The sequence below is a fragment of the Sorghum bicolor genome, chromosome 2, assembly GCF_000003195.3.
Source record: "Sorghum bicolor cultivar BTx623 chromosome 2, Sorghum_bicolor_NCBIv3, whole genome shotgun sequence".
Lineage (NCBI taxonomy): Eukaryota > Viridiplantae > Streptophyta > Magnoliopsida > Poales > Poaceae > Sorghum > Sorghum bicolor.
Window position 1 is genome coordinate 11,145,484 of NC_012871.2, and position 15,753 is coordinate 11,161,236.

Consider the following 15,753-nt stretch of genomic DNA (forward strand, 5'->3'; position numbering starts at 1 on the left):
AGCAGCACAGAGTCATCATCTCACCACGATACATATTTAGAACCAGTCATCAAAGTGTATTTGGAGGGCAACATCCCAATGTCAGCTGCTGGGCACAACCACAACAGTAGGAAAGGTTTCCCGTATATGAAGCTTAGACTCCTCTTCGCACCCCACACCTCTTCAGAAGACATGCTGCTGTCGTCATCGTCTGTTGACGGTTCTGCTGTGGAGATGGTTCGTGGGCAGGAGCAGCATGGCCTGTATGCCAACATTTCCTTCAAACAACTTGATGAGATCATACTGCCAAAGGCGATAGATTGCTTTCGACAGAAAGCAGGAGCGACGGAGTATCAGCTGCTGTGGAGGTCCAAACATGGTGCTGCATACATTCAGGTCGAGGAGGCCGCATCGAGAAGAAGCCAGCTTAAAAATAGGAAAGGACACCGGCAGCAATGGCAGGACAATAAGGTGGAGGGATGGACGCATGCAGTAACAGATTTCCTCGGCTCATGGATTGCATACGCTCCAGACCACTTGCAGGGCTCCATCGAGGACTGGATTAACGTGGAAACTGAGTTAGCATTAACACGACTTTAAGAACATAGATAGTACACCTTATGTCAAAGACTACTCTTTTGTACCGTTAATACTGCAGTGATTTGGATCTAGCAATTTTCAACGAGATAAAGGAATGAAGCAACCATAATAATAACATATATTTCATAATCTCCATCTCAGTTTACTACTATATATATATAGTTCATGGTACATATATATATGAACACCCTCATACTTCTCAAAGACAATAGATACAATCTCAATGGTTTTGTAAGATCTTCTCCTTGCTTGAATGATGGAGCACACATGACAAATTGTACTTTTCAGATCAGAGGCTTTTTGTATATGCGCATACATGTTGGGCTATGCTGATTTTGGGAGAAGATGAGCTTCATTTTTCAGAGGCCGGGTAGGGGCAGATATAGCGATGGGCCATTCGCCTATGAGGCCACCCATGATTTTTTCACCATTGACAATTTAAAGAGCTGGTCCATTCCTTACTCCTCCTCATTTCTCAGCCCACTGACTCAAAAAGGCCCAATGTTACATCAAGGCACCAAACAAGCCAAACAGACCATATATATAATCTCAATTCCCACATACCCCGTATTCTCCTTTGGCTGGTCCTGACGCGACTCCGATCCCAAGCCTTGACTCCACAAGAGCGCGACGAGGAAGAGCGGAACTGTACCTTGGCCGCCAGGTGTCCAGCTATCCCTCCCGCTCCTGCATCACATGAAGTTCGAAAAGAGAACAAAGAAAGCAGGGCAAGAGGCCAAAAGGAATAGAGAGTGACAGGTCCTTACCGCATGTACCATGACGGGCGATAGGTCGGCACCAGTAACAGGCCAGCCGCTCGTAGGATGAGTGGATGAGAGCCCTCTGACAGATGAGCTGTAGAGGAGGAGGTTCGGCCTCGCTAGGTGCGGCATAGGCCAGCTGGAGGTGGTGGGCAACACCACAACAGGCCACTGCTACATAATTTCTTTTGCGTGGCGTTAATTAATTAGAGGCATGCACACCTCGTGACCACCTTTATTATGAGCCTGGTCATCCTCCCTAAACTCTGCCTCGATTAAACTTTAACGGAGTTAGTCACCTTAAAACAACATCCTCCATTAATCATTGATTAACCGAGGCGACTGCATAATAACAATCGCCTCCATTAATCTGTTATTAACGTGGACGATCACTTTAACCACCTCCATTATAAGGTATTAAGGCAACCACCTCTATTAATGGATTAATGTAGGCGATCGTTATAAAATAACTGCTCCACAAGGGATGATTCACGTGCTCCTCCATGTCAATGATTCGAAAGCGGGGCTGGTGGCCACTCGTGGCTCGCCACATGTCTAAGGGGTCCATTTGTCATGAGCACACAAGAAGCACAAACTAAAGGAGGCAGCGACGCACATTCTATCTCTCTCTCAATCTACGAGTCGGGTGGGAGTAATTACAGAAAGGCATCATTACTAAAGAGAATTTTGGAGCATTAATGATTTTATACTCCGAAATTGAGAGGCATGTGTTGACACCGTTTTTGGGCACGTATCTTTGACACGTATCTGGGAATTAATGAAATATAGGTCGGTAGGTGAAAGAGTGGTGACTGATTGTCAAAGGAGTTGCCGATGGGTTGTGATGCCGATGGTGAAACAGTAGAATGTGGCCAAGTCCAGGAGTGGTGATTTATTATGTCGATGGCCGATACTAGTGGTTGCCGATACCGATGGAAGATGATTTGCCGATGGTAACAGAAGGAGGCGCAGGGATTGTTGGTAGGATGGTGATGGTGTGCCGATTGCCTATGGTGGATAGATTAATGTTTTCCATAGTTGTTAGAGTTTGTTTTGTATACCGATTCCGTTCAATTTGGAATCAGAGTCCTAGTCGTGTCTGGTTGTGACTCTTTTGGACAGAGTATAAATATAGACCCCGTAGCAATGTAAACAACACAATCAATCAATCAAATACAAGTCTTTACATCTATTCCAGCATCTACTTTTTCGACTACTTCGTCACCTCACATATTTTTTTTACTTACGAGTTCTTAGGAATTCATCGAATTAACCTCGGCGAGTTCTCAAGTTCCGCGTGAATACCTCTTGCCGTGGCATCCGGGCGTATCGCTGTTGTCGGGACCAAAGTGTTCAAGTTATCACCTTTGTCGATTGTAAGGTCAAATCGGCTGGCACGCCTTAACATTGAATCGGATATTAGCCCTTTTTGTTTGCAGATCCACTTTTGCATCAACATCCGCGAGGCGGGGCCTGATTGGCCGAGACAATAGGGCGGGCGACCTAGGGGGGAGGGCGGGCGCCCTGCCCTCGGGCCCGCTCGGCCTCTCGTTCGTTCCCGTGGCTTCTCGAGTCTTCTAGATGATAGAAAATTGCTGCACACGTTAATATCTCTATGTAAACCCGACGTGTGGGCCTTTCCTCCATATTTCCTGATAACCCCCCGCAGAAATAGACAAACACCAAAACTCGTGGAATTCTGTCAGATAAAACCCTAAGTCTGGGTGTTGGTTGCATTTGGTTCATTTTCTTTATTTATTTGATGATTAAATTTGGTACTTAAGGACCGTCAACAAACTCCCCCAAGCTTACCTCTTGCTCGTCCCTGAGCAAGGATAGACTTAGTGATGGATCAGAAGTTGCTGCAATGCCTTAGAAAGTTGACAGTACACATGCTTTCAAACAAGGTCTTATCTCTGAGTTAGAGTAAATTGTTAAGACTTAAAACTTACTCATTTTACCTTCCACCATGGGGCTTGCAACCGTCACTTATGTCTTGAGCTGTTGAAAGATAGAATGGTCAAGTCAAGCGCCATGTCTCTTGTTCTTTGATCAACTATAGCTGGAGTTTTTGCAGATTTTCAAAATAAAACTCAGAGATTCCTTGTATGACTCTCTCAATTCTCTCTTTTGTGGTATTTCTGGATCCTTACCAAGGCAGTGATGGTATATGCCTTCTCTCAAAGTATGTAGTATTTGTGGTATGAGGCATAGTGACATTGCCTTCTCTCTCATCCTACTCTAATGAGGCTTTGATATCTGGAGCTCATAGGTGGGAAATAAAGTATACATACTTACAAGACATTTATTGCATAATCAAATTGTGGATCCAGAGAAACAAGTCAATAAGTCAAATCAAGATGTGCATGTGTGGCGAATGAATTGTATGGTGATGTCGTGATGATGGTGATAATGGTGAAAACAATGGTGAAAGTATAATTCTACTTTTGCTCTTTTGAAGGGATACATACCTTCCTTGCACTTTGAAACTTTTTGAGGAGAATGAGATGCTCTATATTTTCTTTTCTCTCAGGTGGGTATCTTGTACCGGACACTTGTCCATTTTTACCTCTCTTCTCACTTTTTCTTTTCTCCGAGGTTCCGGGCACTTGCCCCTTTTTATTTCCTCGTATTCACTTTTTTTAGAGCACTCACCCTCCTCGAATAATGTAGCAAGTGGTAGTAACCAAAATATCTCGAGCATTTATTTCACAGAGATAGGATAATATTTTTGGCTATTCTTCCTGGATAGGAGTAGAATGATTTTGGGTGAATCTGGAGATGGAAATGAGTGGATGTATGTGGATGCGTACTTCCGGAGTAGAAGCAGCATGTATAAGTGAACGTGCAAGTGAATCTTGATTTTAACTGCATGACAAGCTCCTTAGGGTCTACACAGCTTGACCACACTCAATGCTCATAGACAGTAAAAAGTAAATGTATGGTTTTTAGTTTAATAAACATGTATATATGGCTGTGGTAGGAATTTAAACTCTCATCATGCAATATTTTAATGATTTTTAAAGATAAAATTCTCCAAAATTCTAGCATCTCTAGGAACAGATAAATAACATCTCAACCTTTCCATATCATATCCGTTAACGACTTAGACTTTAGATCAAGTTCTCTTCCTATAAGTTCAGGTTTAGTGCAAGCTTTAAATTATAACAGCTATGTATAAACTTGAGAGAGAGAGCTTCAAATTTGAAAATTAAGCAGAGCAACAATTCATCATATCCATGCTAAAGTTTATTATTAAGATTCAGTTTAGTATAGCCTCTTTATTTATTTATTTAGCAAACTAAGCAAAAGTATATATATATATATATATATATATATATATATATATATATAAGCACAAAATCTTTATTTGGGTTTTTATGATTATGTATCTTTTTATTATGTGAGTAATGTATCAACGCGAGTAGAAACACTTAACTAGATAAATGGGGGTGCTCTCCCCCAAGCTGGATTTTGACGTAATTTTTTCTGATGTAGCTAGCAGGTGGCAGAGGTGTATTTAAATGTCAGCAGCGCCCTGATAGCGATTAGGATGTCCTCCGTCTGTTAGTTTTCTTGATCCTTGAATTCTGTGGAGCTCAAATAGACAACAAAGCTTTGTGGAACTAGTTAAGTGTTAGCATAAATATCTAGCCTTTATCATGTTGAGCCTCTTCAATAAATGTTACTCTCTTTGGTAGGATCACAATCTTATTTTTATATTTTCATTTCTATAGAGTAGAAAAAATATTTATTTTATTTTTATGCCACCACAGTGAATGTACTTATGGGTTTTATGCCACTCGTATACTCACATGGGGCTTACTGTTTTTTAACATTTTTATTTCCTTTTTAAGATAGTATGAACATGATTAACTAAATAAGATATTTAAGGAAAAGTAAATAATTAAAGGGAAAAAGGGATAACTACCAAGTTTACGTATTGGCACAGTGTTCGGTGTTTTTAAGTCCTCCGAACGGGACTCCTTATGTTCTGAGTCGTCCTAGAATTCGCTGGATGGCATAGACGGTGGTTCCGGCGGCGCCTCCTCTTCTAGTACAACTCTCTTCTCTATCCACACCTGATTTGCTGCTACGGTCTCCTCAGGACAATCCTGTTCAAGATGTATATCATTGGACCTTATTACCTCTCATTCGTAGTCTGCCCATCCGTCTTTGATGATTTGTCTCCTCTGGTTGCGGTTGCGTCGCCTTCTTCTCATCCTGATCTGCTTATAATCTTCAACTATATAGTTAGAGTCATTAAAGTAGCGGCATACCTTCTCACAGGGGAAGTGCATGTAGACTTCTCCAGTTCCAATGTAGATGATAGCTTTGACAGTGCTGAGGAACAGTCTTCCAAGGATGATGGGTGTATCGTACTCGTCTTCTCCCATGTCAATGACCTGAAAATCGGTATGGATAAAATGGTCGTCTATTTTGACAGGGACATCAGTTACTATACCTTCGACCTTTTAGAATGTCTGGTCTGCCATCTGGAGCTGAATGTATGTTGGTTATAGGGGCATGGTTCCATACATGAGCTGATAAGTGACTGTGGCCATTATGTTGACGCCAAATCCGGTGTCGCAGAGTGTCTTCTGAAATGAGTATCCATTGATTGTGCACTCCATGCTTGGAACACTAGGGTCATCCTTCTTCATCAGGAAAGGCGACTTGAGTCGACGATCTTGACCTCTGTGAATTGCAGTGACCATCTTAGCTGATTCGGTCCATACTTGATTCTTGTTCTTGTTCCTCCTGTTGGTCCACTTTCTTTGTTTATATTGGGGTTGCTATGGGATTTGTGCAGTCTTGTTCTTGAAGAAAATGTCTCCTTCCTCCCCTTGATGTTGAAGTTGATCTTCGTAGCACTGGCGTAGATGATAGCTCCCAAAGTGTTCAGGAATGGCCTCCCCAGGATGATGGGTGACCTCTCATCGGCACCGGTCTCTATCACCATGAAGTCTAATGGGACGTACGAGGTACCAACTCGGACACAGATATTCTTCAGTATTCCTTTTGGAAAGCTCAATGTCCGATCTGCAAGCTGCAAACACATGGTTGTCTCCAATAAAGGACGTGTAAAGAATTTTTTATTGAGTACCCTAGGCATAATATTGACGCTGGAGCCAAAGTCGCAGAGTGCTTCTGGGAAGTCCAACATGCCGATGGAGATCGGGATGACGGGGCGTCCTGGATCGCCTCTCTTGATTGGTAGAAGGTCATTATGTACTTCTCCAACGGGGCTACTCTAGTAGTTACCTGCATCAAACATGTCTACAAGATTTGCAAATTCTAATCTTTCCGGTTGTGATGGTATACCGGGGTTAGTAGCAGAAACGATAGCAGCTATTTGATTCAACTGAGATTCAATCATTTTATTGAAGCTAATTTGATTCTTGATGGCAGTAGAAAAATTATCTATTCTATTATTTATATTTTCTAGCATTTTATCATTAGATACCAATTTCTTAGACAGGTTATCCATTAGCTTTGTTTGATTATACACTAACTCTCTCAAAGGTGGAAAATTATTATTATTGTTGTAAGAATTGTTAACATGATAGTTACTTGAGTAGTTCGGCCTCTGTTGATTCCAACCTTGATTTTGTTGAGGCCTCTGATGCCTGAGTGTCCATTATCTCCACACTCCTCACAAGTCATGTGAGAGTCGTAGATGTGCATGACTTCTTTCTTGTCTCCAGCTTTATCATCAAGCTTCTTCATGAGCAGATCCAGCTTTGCAGATAGCATGTCTACATCCTTGAGCTAGTGCATAGCTCCACTTTTCTTGCGTGTCTGGGTCCTCTCCTCGTTCCAACCTTGGTTGGACGCCATCTTCTCCACAAGGGCTATGGCTTGTGGTATGGTGAGTGACAGGAATGCTCCTCCGGCTGCAGCATCCATGGTTTCATGGGTGCTATTGTCGATCCCATGATAAAACGTCTGCATTAGCAGCCAGCTGTCCATTCCATGATGGAGACATTCTAGGATGTAGTCTTGGAAGCGCTCCCATGCTTCTAGAACGGATTCATCATGTTGTTGCTGAAAACTTATAATCTTCCAACGGAGAGCATTGGTCTTGCCCATGGGAAAGAAATTGGCTAGAAAGTTCGTGGAGCAGAGTGCCCACGTAGTATTCTTCTCCTTGGTTGCGTAGAACCACTGCTTCTCTCTCCCCAACAGTGAGAATGGGAAGAGGCGAAGTAGTATGGCGTCTCTGGGAACTTCTAAAATAGTAAATATGCTGCAAATCTCTAGGAAGTGTTGGAGATGAGCACTAGCGTCTTCGTGTGCCTTCCCACAGAACTGATTTGCTTGCACCATGTCGATGAGCCCAGGCTTGAGCTCAAATGTCTGGTCGATCTCTACAGCAGGTCCAGTGTGGATGTTGTTCGTGGTGGGAGCTGAGATCTCCACAAAACCTTCCCCAGCAACGGCGCCAAAAATGCTTGTTGGGCATTCTTAACGTTATTAGCAAAAGTAGACTTAGTTTTCTATTTCTGATAATGGCTCCAAAAATGCCGAACCTATCCCTCATGCCACTTAAGCCAAGTTGTCATCCCCAGCATGACATGAGAGACGCGGTATTGAATTATGCAATTGCTCTTCTGAATAAATAATGAATGGGATCTGCAAGCACACAGATTAATACCAATGTAGCATTTTAACTAGGAAGTATTCCAGATATCGTTATTTATATTTTTACCACTAGGAAGGGATTAATAACACCAATATTGATTGTGGAAATGAAATATAGAACTGAGTATCATCGCATGTGTAATAGAGAGCATTCATCTATCTCATCAATACAGGGATAAACGTCACATAAAATATAGATAAAGTATGAATTTTGACAAAGATAACTAATTTGATCAGCATAACTAGCCACATATGATAATGATAAGCACCTCAACAGATATTCTAGCAAGTCATTAGCATGGAATTAGGATGAACTACAAGAATATTTCCTAAGTTACTTTTAACTATAAAGTCTAGCATATCATAATTAGTGCAATTATACTTGGCAATCATTGCGAGACAGGACTACGCCCATGCATAGTGATATTATCAAGGAAGATGAGAAACATAGCAATCACTCCCCTATAATAATGTTGCTCTGCCTGCCCTATACACGGGAGCGGGACTATATAAGAATCAACGAAGCTGTCACCACCGTGAACTACCCTGTGATCCGGCGTATAGGGTACAATCGCAGATAAATACGGTATAGGCACCATGCCTACACAATACTTATCATTTACCCATGGACCCAATGGATAAACGCTATATGATCCTAAACATGTATATAATTCCAATCTAACTAAGCCAAGTATATAACCATGATAAACTAAGAACGATATAATTGCAAATATAAACAAATAGAGCAAAGTCATAATCAATATATTGAAATATAGCAAAGTCATTTTCATAATATTGAAGAACAATGATGAACAAATGAAGAACAGTAGAGAAATTACCAAGAATCCTCTTGACAGATCCGGAAACCAATCGAAGATTGACTACTTCTAGTTCTAATCCTATGTAGCTATGCTAAACTAGAGATCTAGTTGATGTGGTGGCTCTATGGCTTGATCAGAGACTCTCCTCCTTGGATGAATGAATGAATTAGGGTTTGAGAACGAGAATGCCTCCTCCAGGGGCCAGGGAGCCTGCTTATATATCCCTTCCAAATGAACGTGGGCCGTCGGATCAAACCGACCTTAATCGCACGGTTTTCCTTAATCTCTTAGGTCGGTGGAGCATAATCCGCGAGGTGGGGCCTGATTGGCCAAGACAACAGGGCGGGTGCCCTGCTCCCGAGCCCGCTCGGCCTCCTGTTCGTTCTCGTGGCTTCTGGAGTCTTCTAGATGATACAAAATTGCCGCACACGTTAATATCTCTATGTACACCCGACGTGTGGGCCTTTCCTCCATATTTCCTGATAACCCTCTGCAGAAATAGACAAACACCAAAACTCGTGGAATTCTGTCAGATAAAACCCTAAGTCTGTGTGTTGGTTGCATTTGGATCCTTTTCTTTATTTATTTGATGATTAAATTTGGTACTTAGGGACCATCAATAGAGCTCTAGGAGATAGGGGCGACAACGGCCATGTCTTAAATAGTGCGCGGCACCTAGGGTTCGAGGAGCTCCATTCATCCTCGTCGTCCATGCCGCAGCGGGGCATGTGGCGCACATCGAAGGGCGAGCAGGCAGGGTGTGCGCGCCTCGGCCTCTCAGCGGCGGCAGCGGCGGCACTGGCTCCTAGGAGCAGGGCGCGTTAGGGTTAAGGGATGGGCGCCAGTGGCATGGGCCGTGCACGGCTGCTGGGCCGAGGGTGGACGCAGGGTGAAGCGAGCCAGCCTCGTAGCTAGGCCGTGTGGGGCACTCCTGCACGACTAGGTCAAGAGGAGAAGTGGGCCACACACGCGTAGGCTTGGGCGGCCGGAAGGGGGAGGTTAATCGGGCCTAGAGGGGAAGTGGGAGGTGGGCCCGTGAATGGTGGAGGGCAGGTCTGGCAGGAAAAATGGAATACACATGATATGATTGGTTTTGAATAAATCTTGAACACACAATATGTTGTATCTCCCGTTGCAATGTATTCGGAGCATCAACCCTTGTTGCATGTGATCGTGTAGAGGTGTACCAAGAGGTGGTCCTTGACATCTGCCACATATATGTGGTGAGCTGCTGAGGGTGTAACCCATAAGTGGGGTGAATGTAACACCCCAACCCATTAATAACCTGTAGTGGTTATGAAGTTGGCCCATATAGCCCAAGTGACTTATGTGGAGTTGTAATTGGTGGATTTAGTACGACCTAGGAAGTTTAGGAGGATGAGGGCAGCCTTATGAGCCTTATCGTTCCAAATGTAGCACTTCTGGGGTCACCCTTTTACATGAAGCGAGAATAAAAAAGTGTAAGCGAGTTGCTAGGCATATGTAGACCGTTCCACGTCCGGAGGTGGGCCACAAAGGCAGAGTGCGCCATGCTGCTACTAGAGTTGCACAAACTACAGGAATTCGCGGGTTTGCCGACAGCTGAAAGCTATCGGCGAAGCCCCTTTTACAGTCGGCGAACAGTTTGCCGACAGGATTTCCCTATTCCTGTCGGCAAACCCCTGTCGGAAAAAATCATGTCGGCAAACAGGACTTTGCCGACAAGAATTAGGGCGCAGTCGGTGTCCTTTCGCCGACAGCCACGTGGTCTGTCGGCGAAGGAACAGCGCCGTCAACTCGGCTGCCGTTCGCTTCGCCGACAGCCAGGGCTGTTGGCAAAGTGAGGGTTTGCCGACAGCCAGGCCAACATAGCTGTCGGCAAACTCCAATTTTTTGCCGACAGCCAGGTAAACAAGGCTGTCGGCAAAGTCCCTACCAAGGCTGTCGGCAAACATATGCTGTCGGCAAAAAATACACATCTTTGCCGACAGCTATGGTCAAAGCTGTCGGCAAAGCTAGGATTTTTTTTTGCTGTTTCATTGCATTCGAATCACATTTATAGCATATATATATACCACAGATCACGTTTATAATAACAATATAGCATATAAACCGCATTTCATCATCGGATTCGATCTCAACATGAATCCACACATGAACATCATCAAATCCATCGATACATGTCCGAAATACACATAACGTCGCGTAACATGTGCATACATGTCCAACATACATGTCCAACAAGTCCTACAAGTCCAACATGAGGGCAAAAGGGTCTAACATGCGTCCTAGTCGAGAAGATGAAGGCAAAGGTACTTTGCTCGTCACCGAGTACCCCCCACAGGTCCTCCTCCTACAAAAGGAGAGAAAAAGATTAGTATCCACTCAAAAATTCGGCAGCACCTCCCCTGCACGGGGAGGTTACAAGACCTGCAAAAAACATGGCACGAAGACCAACAACGACCACGGCACGAAGGCCGATAACCACAGCGGCACGAAGGCCGACAACCATCGCGGCACGAAGGCCAACAAGTAGTTAAGGGAGGCAAACGTACCTAGCTCGTGGCGCCGTCCCCAGGGGTCCCATCGCCTCACGAACCCCACCCTGCCTGTGGTGGTGCCTGAGTCCACCCTGACGGCGCAGCGTCGTAGCGCCATAGTCCTGCGCTAGGCCCCTGCTGCGTCTGCGCCCCCGGCCACGAGGAGTAGCCCTGCGACTGTGGAGGAGGAGGCCCCCACGTGAACGGCTGTGTGGGGTAGGTCGAGTAGGTCGGGTACCCTGGCCAGCCTTGCTGTGTAGGGCTGGCACCCAGTGGAGGGCTGGGAGTCGGGTTCGAACCCGCCGACGGAGCCTGCACAAAGGACAAGTGAGGTAATTAGTAATGTACCTGCAGGATGGCCGCACAAGCTAAAGCAAGTGAGGCAATTAGTATTATACTCACCGGACGCTGAACAGGAGCAGGCACTGGGACTGGTGCTGGAGCAAAGAGCGAGGGAGGAAGATCCTGCTGGTGCTGGGTCCGGAGGAAGCTCGCCAGGTCCGCCATCTGACGCTGGTGGTGCTCCGTCAGTGCCGCCAGGTGCGCCTGGTGGGCCACCTCCACCGCCGCCAGCTGCATCTTGTGGGCCAAGTCCTGGGCCGCCTAGTTGGCCTCCAGCTCTTCCATCCTAGCCTGCAATATCACACCCGCACATGGTTGATGGTATGTGAAGCGAAGGTGGATCGTGTGTGAACGACGAATGGAACCACACTTACCTCCATCTGCGTGTACATCTGGGTGGTGCTCGGCTGTCGTGGCGCTATGGGGATGCCGGAGGAGCTGCTGGAGTTGGCTTTTCGAATCTCTCTTAGCGTGGGAGTAGTGGTCGGGTCGATGGCACTGTTGGCCATCCAGTAGGAGCCGTGCTGCTTCCCTCCTCCCAACCTCATCACGAGGTCTGGGTCCAGGGGCTCCGTGGTGGGGTCCTTGCCGTCCCCATGGCGCTGGCGAAACGCGGCGCTGTACTCGACGAGCTTGGGGTGGACGCCGGCGTTGGTGTATGCCTCCGGCCCGTCCTGCGGGTCGAACCTGTTGTTCGGGTCCTTCGCCTTGCCCTTTTTAGAAAGGGCGTACCCCACCACCACGTTGATCTCCTCCCCATCATGGGAGTCCCTCTGCGAGAGGAAAACACAAACATGGTTAGAGGTAAATAGATTGAGCGCTATATGAGTCCATGTGTACCAAAAGGAGCATACCCAGGCGTCCATGAACTGCGGGAGGGACCGATTCCCTTGGTGGTGTGCTACCCCCTTGTTCTTGAGCCGGCGCTGCCGACGCTCGTTTTTCACCTCGTACGCCTTGTCCGATCTCCAGTAGCGCACGATCTCCTCCCAGCATTCCGGGTGCGCGTCGCACCACTCCGGTATCCACTAAGAAACATCAAGTATTTGACATGTGAGAAGATGAATTGAATGTTTCACGGAAGAAATAAGAATGAATGTTTCCTGCTTACTTACCCGCAAGTACTCCTCGGTGAGGTCGGTCTCCCTCTCCAGCACGATGTCCTGCCTGACTCGCTGCTTATCGATCGCCTCGCCAAGGACGTTGCGGTAGTGCTTGATGATGCACTGGATGCGCGCCTCGTGGTACAAGTCCCTGAGGCGTGAGTGGTAGGCGTTCTCCAGCACCACCTGCGCCCTAGCCTGTTTCCCATCCTCGCACCTGAAGTACTCCTGCACGCAGACATCATGTATCATTTCATTGTTTCAAGAACATCCAATGAATGTGTAGTATTGAGAAATGCGTTGTGATGAAAACACTCACCCAAAACTCCCTCTTGATCTTCGCCGCAAGTGTCTTGCGTGCAGGTGAATCAGCACGATCGCCGCCTTCGGGCTCAGGGACGGGGACGGTGTGCACGTGGAAGTGGTCCCACTGCATGGGCGGCTGTCGAACGCCGTCGATGGTGACCATGCCCGGGTAGTACTCCCTAATCAGCAGGGAGAGGATGCCATTGACATGGCGTGAGTCCCGTTTAGCACAGGGGTCCACCTCCCTCGGAAACATCCAGCTCCTGCACGAGTCATTAACAACAATTGTTAGTCTGTAGTTCGGTTTCATACATGCCATATGAACAATGTGAACAAAGTAGTTTACTTACCTGTCGCCGACGGGTGAAATCACCTTGCGGTGGTGGGGGAGCGGCTTTCGGCTAGGGAGCGTCGAGGGCCCGCGCTCGAAGAGCTTCCTCGAACCTGAGGAAGGCCCCCCGTCGCCCCCGTCGCAGTGGCCCCCCTCGTCGTCGTCGTCGACGTCGCCGCCGTCGCCCCCGCCCCTGCCACCGTCCCCTGTCGTCGTCGTTGTCATCGTCGTCGTCCTCGTCCTCGTGAAGTCCAGCCTCCTCTGCCGGAGACGCCCGGAGCGGGCCGTCTCCCCCGTACCGGCCGTCTCCTCCGTACTGACCGGCACCTCCTCCCTACCGGTCTCCTCGTCCACGTCCGGCTCCTGCACGCCGCGACCGGCGAAGCGCGAGCGGCAGTTCCGTGGAGGCAGCCTCTTCCTGCCGCCTGGCATTCCGCCGAGTGCCTACAATGACAAAGATTAAAACAATTAGCATAAATTGCAAGGTGATAATAATAATAATTGTAAATGACAAGTAGTTGTAAATAAAGAAACATAATTGTAAATGACAAGTAGTTGTATTACGTGGAGGCGACATAATCTCCGAGTATGGCAATACGACCGGTGAGACGTCGTCACCAATTTCCTCGTCATCACTATCGATATTGTCGAGCTCTCGATCGTCCTCATCATCTCCATCTCCATCGTCATCGTCATCGTCATCGTCATCGTCATCGTCCAGAACAACTAATTCGCGCTTCCTCTGCCATTGCTCAAGGAGTTGTAAGTCCTTAGCATCGAGCACGTCATCACCCTCATCCTCATCGATGTCGTTGTCCACATCCATGCTCATTAGCAGAGAAATGTCTATCTCGAATTGCCCATCTAGCCCCTCAGGTTGATAGAACTCATCTGTCGTTGGGTCATAGTTGTAATCGTCATCATTTGGGGTAGCAGCTTTACAGCGCGGCGATACCATGTGCACAAGGCTCCAACCCGCAAGCCTTGGGTCAGTTTGGCACGCCCATGGAAGGTAATAAACTTGGTTGGCGTCTCGGTTAGCCACAATATAGACATCGTCTCCATTATATTTGGAATCCTGTCGAATTTCGATTTGCCCAATCTTAGGGTCTTGTTTCGTGACATAAGGATCGAACCAATGGCATTTGAATACCACTGGCTTCAAAGAACTGCCACCCTTGAATTCGAGCTCGTATATCTCTTTGACTATGCCGTAATAGTCCAATTCATCATTGCCGGGAGTACGAACTCCGCTGCACGTGGTTTTTTGTTGGGGCCGGCTCTCCTCGTGGCCTCTAGTGCGAAAGCGATAGCCATTGACATCATAAACGGTGTATGACTTGACCTTACGGTTGAAGCCAAGGCCCACCTCTCTCAATTCAGCACTCATTTGCGGATCGGTCTGGGCCTGCAAGGTTAGGACAGTTCGACCGTTAAATTACTCGCTCCTAGGAGCAAAGTGGAATCACAAAGTCGGGAAACGATAGGTACCTTTGAACAGAACCAGGAAACGAAGTTGGGCTTGCTATGTCTAAGAAGACGGTCCTCTTGTTGCGAGGTAGGAGCAGTATTGCCCCTCCAGTAAATATTAATGAATTCCCTGAAAAACAAGAGACAAGGGGTCGAATCGATAGGTAATTAAGATGATATAGTGACGGTGTATGAAACAAGCGTACTGAGAACTTACTTCTGATAAACCAGGCACTCATCAAGGTTCAACAACAAGTACATCATGATAGTGGTCCACTCCTCATGGGTCAAGTTCTTGTTGGTAGCTGTGCTTCCTCTTCCGACATCCCCTTTGAAAAGGCTGAGGTTCGATGAGTTCTCCTCGACGTTGTAACGAGGGGTTGGATCTTGCGGTCTTTGAAGTTTTTCGGTATAGTACGCCTGTGTGAATGTCGACACCTCCTCCATAATGAATGCCTCTGCCACAGAAGCCTCAATTTTGGCTTTATTTTTACACTTCTTCCGATGTAGCTTTAGACACCTCTCGATTGGATAGCACCAACGGTGCTGCACGGGCCCCCCCAACCGTGCCTCCCTTGGCAGGTGCAAAATCAGATGCTGCATCGATAGGAAGAAGCCGGGTGGAAATATCATCTCCAACTTGCAGAGCAACTTAGGTGCACCCTTCTCCAGTTCAAGACAAACTTCTCAAGATAACTGCTTGGCACAAAGCTGACGGAAGAAAAAGCTCAACTCTGCCAGGACGCGCCACACTGGCTCCGGGAGGTATCCTCGGGTCATCGCGGGAAGGACCCGCTGAATCCATATGTGGAAGTCGTGACTCTTCATCCCTAACACTTTCATAGTCTCCAATTTCACTCCCCGGGCCAGATTCGC

General features: G+C 46.7%; 1 protein-coding gene and 2 long non-coding RNA genes across 3 annotated transcripts; all 3 read right to left on the reverse strand.

Moving 5' to 3' along the window:
* Positions 10,836 to 11,881, reverse strand: LOC110432479. Its single transcript, XR_002449920.1, has 3 exons — positions 11,728 to 11,881; positions 11,341 to 11,637; positions 10,836 to 11,135 (listed from the first exon to the last, which is right to left on the reverse strand). It is a non-coding gene; the product is annotated as an uncharacterized LOC110432479 (long non-coding RNA).
* Positions 12,264 to 12,795, reverse strand: LOC110432480. The gene is made up of 3 exons (XR_002449921.1): positions 12,783 to 12,795; positions 12,522 to 12,695; positions 12,264 to 12,440 (listed from the first exon to the last, which is right to left on the reverse strand). It is a non-coding gene; the product is annotated as an uncharacterized LOC110432480 (long non-coding RNA).
* On the reverse strand, positions 12,964 to 15,363 carry LOC8054470. The gene is made up of 6 exons (XM_021453382.1): positions 15,095 to 15,363; positions 14,899 to 15,007; positions 14,561 to 14,815; positions 13,427 to 13,851; positions 13,090 to 13,339; positions 12,964 to 12,987 (listed from the first exon to the last, which is right to left on the reverse strand). Exons 1-6 carry the CDS (start codon positions 15,322 to 15,324, stop codon positions 12,964 to 12,966), a joined length of 1,293 nt encoding a protein of 430 aa, XP_021309057.1. The 5' UTR covers positions 15,325 to 15,363.